Source organism: Eleginops maclovinus, chromosome 21 (genome assembly GCF_036324505.1).
Source record: "Eleginops maclovinus isolate JMC-PN-2008 ecotype Puerto Natales chromosome 21, JC_Emac_rtc_rv5, whole genome shotgun sequence".
In the NCBI taxonomy this organism is placed as follows: Eukaryota; Metazoa; Chordata; class Actinopteri; order Perciformes; family Eleginopidae; genus Eleginops; species Eleginops maclovinus.
The window spans coordinates 8,807,364-8,812,488 of NC_086369.1; the positions used below are offsets into that span (position 1 = coordinate 8,807,364).

General features: G+C 45.6%; 1 protein-coding gene across 1 annotated transcript; it reads right to left on the minus strand.

Annotated features, from left to right (window-relative positions):
- Positions 1 to 991: 991 nt before the first annotated feature.
- LOC134858142 (uncharacterized protein C17orf113-like) lies at positions 992 to 3,070 on the minus strand. The gene has a single exon (XM_063874048.1). It carries the CDS (start codon positions 3,068 to 3,070, stop codon positions 992 to 994), a length of 2,079 nt encoding a protein of 692 aa, XP_063730118.1.
- Positions 3,071 to 5,125: the final 2,055 nt, after the last annotated feature.

Below are 5,125 nucleotides of genomic sequence, written 5' to 3' on the forward strand. Positions count from 1 at the left end.
AGGAACTAGTAGAGGGAGAATAAATAATGTTAAACAACCTCCTGGTATTAAAAAATGACTGTCGTCCCGAGATAAAACCTGTCTGGTCGGGATTGATCAGGCCTGGCATCACCCTCTGGAGACGGCTAGATAGAACCTTAGACATGATCTTAAAGTCTACGTTTAAAAGGGATATCAGCCTGTAGCTGCCACACAAGAGTAGGTCCTTATCCTTCTTCAACAACAGAGTGATTGAGGCCTCCGACAAAGTAGGCGTTAACTGGCATTTCAGAAAGGTATCATTGAATACTCTCACCAGGATCGGGGCAAGTACAGAACAAAACGTTTTTAAAAACTCTGTGGTGTAGCCATCAGGACCAGGCAATTTACCACTCTGTAAAGATTTGATAGCCTCTGTAACTTCAGAGATGGTTAATGGAGATCCCAGATCAACGGAACCACTCCCATCAACTTGGGGATAAACTAAAGTGTCTAAGAGGTTAGGGTTGTCCCAATCCTGTGGAGAACACCCTGAGGTGTATAATTCAGAATAGTAGTTTGAAAAGGTATTACTGATTTCAGCATGGTCTGTAGTAATATCACCTGTTGGCGATTTCACTCTTGGGATCAACCTGGATGCACCTGCCACTCACCATTGATCAGAGGTTGCGCTAGACTTTTTCATTGTCCGTCATTTTGACGGGCAGGGTCGTAAAAAATCCGTCATTGTCCATTATTATCTGTCATTGTATTTTAACTTTTAAATGGTTATATTAGGCCTAAGCCATAATGCTTATATTTAATAGCCTCAATTGTTTTTTATTGACTTATTGTCATAAAAAAAATAATTCACAGAACAAGCGTGTTTTAATAATAATTATTTATTTATGCATTTCTTTCTGACGATCAGAACTTTTTCAGCTGTGAAAACATAGCGGCTGTGCCTTAGAACGATGGGCTATTTTAGCCGAACGAAGTCAATTATAGTGAAAATACAAACAGCTCAAGCAGCTCAAACTTTCCTTCTTGGCCGCATGGATTTGAACAGTGCGCTTGCCTGCGTGTAATCAAAAGTGTCAATGGATTCTGCTGCCGAGGCGATTGACATTAAATGCTGCGCCTTTGCCTCCGACAGACGACTTCTCGTGGCGGTTTTTATTTTATTTTGAAGGCTGAACCCCCGCTCAGCTGCAACACTAGACACTGGGATAACCAGCGCCACCTCAGCCAACGCTCTAAAATCGGGAAACATTTCCCCTAGCGAAGTGATGAGCAGCCGACAGGAGCCCCTGAACGAGGGATTTCCCGACCCTGCCAGCACTCTCTTCATCGGGAGAAAATCCCTCTGCATGCGGTCATTTTCAACCAGTGGTGCAGCTGCACCCCGCGGTGACCCGTATTGGTCACAGACGCGCTCCAATGCCTCTAGTCCGTGAGTCTTCAACGCGCTGTCAGCTGTGGGATAGCGCGAGGCGTTGAGCACGGTGTCGAGATCTGCGATGATTCCCAGATGCTCTTCGGGGAATCTTTTTTTCACTGACTTGGTGATCTCTGCCAGGTATTGAGAGCGCAGCTTGGAGAAGGCCTGAGCATCTGGCTGCGTGAGGGTGATGCCACAGAATCTGCCGTCCTGTGATGCCTCGTTGAACTTTCTCTCCACCACCCCTGGCTCACTTATCAGGTCATCCAGGCTGGCAAGTGTCATGTTGACCACTGGCTGGATGGAGGAGATGTTGACGTCCTCTTTTTGGAACGTGAGGTTCATCCTGTTGACCACAGACAGGACGTCAGTGAGGAGGTGTGTCAGGGCAGGGAATGTGGACTTCTGGAGCTGCCTCCTCAGACCCTTCGCTACCGGACAGTCTCTCGCGGCTTCCTCCTCCTCCAGCTCCAGCACCAGAGCAACCCAATTTGCCCGCATGCCCTTAACTGCCCTCTCCAGGGACAGCCAGCGCGTAGCAGATGGCTGCTTCAAACTCAGCAAGTCGTGTTCATCCATTTCTTTCTGGAGTTCCTTCAGTCTATGGGTTCGGATGGGGGAATTTTTGTAATACGTGTAGGTGTTGTTGACTGTGGTGACATAAGCATCTATCTCACGCACAGCTTTTGATGCGTCTCGGGCTGCCAGTGCCGTCCTGTGCGCACCACAGTGTATGTTTACAAGGTAGGGACAGTCATTCTGGCGCAGCTGTTGTGCGACTCCGTTTTTTCGTCCCACCATCACATTGGCCCCATCACTGCCCAACCCAACAACCCGAGACATCGCTACTCCACGACCTGAAAGCACATCTTTAATTTTTGCTGCGATGCATTCAGCTGTGCCAGAGGGTATGGCATAGTTGCCCATGAACACAGTTTCAGGCTCCCCATTCTGTTGAAGAGATAGGTACGTTATGAGCATTTTCTCAACAGTTATGTTGGTTGTTTCGTCTACTATCACCCCCACATATCTGCTGCTTGCGATGCGGTCATCTATGGCAGAGGTTATGGTCGCTGCTATCGCTTCCTCCATCTGGTATACTGTGTCATGGTGTGTGTACGTGTGTGCAGTGTTCAAGTTTGGACACCCGGCAGACTGTAAGAGATGAATCAGTTTTGGGTACTGATGGCTCAGTGTACTTGTATTTGCCATGTGTAACACAACCTTAAGTTGTGTTTTTAGTGCCTCGTTACAGGCAACCTGGGACTTTTCTACATGCTTCTCCATCTGCACACTCTGATTGACCACCGCGCAGGATTCGATGTGGCTGTGGCTGCTTTTGTGGTCATTGAGGGCCGATTTCTGGATGGTCGTGCAGCCCTTAACAAATCCATTGTTCGCTTTTGCCCTTCTGCAGATGTCGCAAAACATTTTGCCTCCTTCTGCCCTCAGCCAAGTAAACTCCCTCTCCCACTGAACCCTGTACTCCCGCCTGACCTCCTTCCCGCTGCTTGTTGCTTTCGCTCCCGGGGCCGCTGACAGAACAGCTGTTACTGCAGGTCCCCCTTCTTCATTATCCTCCAGTACATCACTCCCTCTCTTCTCTCCTCTCTCAAGACCACCGGAGCTGGGCTTTTTAAAAAATCCTGTTACACTAAGCTGCCGTGACATCTTGCTACACCTTATCGTAACACTGATTTTTATTTTAAAGGGCTGTGATCGTAATGCTGATCTTAACTTGTGATGCTGACCGTACACTCTATCCGGATAGACAACGAATGCACGAGCGATGAAAGAGATGACAGCTAATGAACGGCTAATAATTAGCTCATTAATATGCACGAGCACGCCACCAACAGGTCAGGAGTGAAGGCTACCGGTAGCGATTCATTAGTCTATCTGTCAAAGTAACGGACGGCCATCGGATTCTGCCGTAGGATAAGATGTCCACCCCTTGCACAATGTAGGCCTACATGTTGGTTTGTTTGCCTGTACTTTCATTAAAATGATCGCAGATATTTGAGCAACCGTGATCCTAGGCGTCCTTAACAATAACAGCACTGATCACGTACAGGAGACAGCGAAGTGACACAAACGACTCAATGCATCTCTTTTAAATAGCAAAATTACGCCCACATGCTTTCTGCAGATGATTGAGAAGGGGAAACAGCCCACTGAAACAGGTAGATAGCCTACACTACTGCAGCCATAGGCTACATCTCAGACTGTGCTAATGGCACAGACCGCTAATGGTTTTAAATCGGAGCATGGCTTTGAGTGCGATGGAGCTGAACTTGCGCAGCTGGCTACAATGTATCGACCCACTGAACACCAGAACAGCCGTAACGTCGGCTCAGATTGAAAGTTGGTGTCGGCAATGAAGCTTATGCAGAGTAAGAAAACTGTCACAACTTGCCTGGTATTTCAATTGTGATTTTTATTGTTGTGTTTATTATTGGTAATGATCATTGTAAAAATCTGTCAAAATGACGGACGGCCTTCAGATTTTTCCGTCATAGCTAAAAAATATCCGTCAATGACGGACATTTGTCAGGTTAACGCGACCTCTGCCATTGATATGCAAGCAGTTTGCCTGCCTTATCTCCCTGCTCAAAAAATCGTTGCCTGGTTTGCAGAAGTTGCCTCTCAATCTTTCCAGTTGACAACAGATCACATTGAGATTGAAGCTGAAGCCGTTTTTTATACAAAATAGAGGTGGGATTAACCGAGTATTGGATGTCTAAATTGCGGACATCAGCTGAAATTTCTGTCAATTTCGATTGCTCTGATTTCCTGAAATGGGAGACAAAAGAAATGATCAGACCAAGAAGAGAAGCCTTAAAGGACTCCCAAAATATATCACTGCAAATATTCGGAGTATCGTTTATCTCGGAGAAAAATGTGATTTGTGTTGCAAAGAAAGCCTTAAATTTGGGTTTGTCAGCAAATGAGGGCTGAATCTCCAGAATTTAGAGGGTGGTCTACCATGGGGAAATTTGATTACCACAGAAGTGGATGCATGGTCGGAGATAACTATGCTATGATACTCACAGGAGGGAGCGTTATGTAATAGTTTATTGTCAAGTAAAAGAAGTCTATCCGTGAGTAAGTGTGGTGGAAAAGAAAGAAAAAACTTTACTGGTGGGAAACTTAGTCCTCCACGGGTCCTTCAAGCCAAGCTGGTCGGCGTGAAATTTTAGGACTTTAGTCGGTTTAAATAGAGTAGACTGCTTGGTGGATGACTTATCAAGTTCTGTATCCTGGACCAGGTTAATGTCACCTCCAATTATAATTTGATGGTCATTGAGATTAGGTATAGAAGTAAAGAATTTGGATATCAATTTGTCATCATCCCAAGTCGGTGCATATAGTGAGGCCAGGACCACAGGAGTATTTTGTAGTTTGCCAGATACTATAAGGTATCGGCTGTTTGGATCAGATATATTAGTGTTTAGTTCAAAGGCAAATATCCCTGTATATAATAATAGGTCTAAGCTTCGGAAAATTGATAACTGACCATCCAGCTCTTGAGCGAGACATTTCCGCGTACGGAGTGTGTCTCCTGTAAAAAGCGATGTCGCTCTAAAGTGTTGCAAATAATACCTGTTATGCACTCCCCCGTAAAACCAAGAACAGTGAACCACCATGTCTAAAGACATATTTTATTTTAAAAGCAGTGACCTCTAACATGGCTTCAATGATAGCTTAAGGATAGTGGCCTCGTAA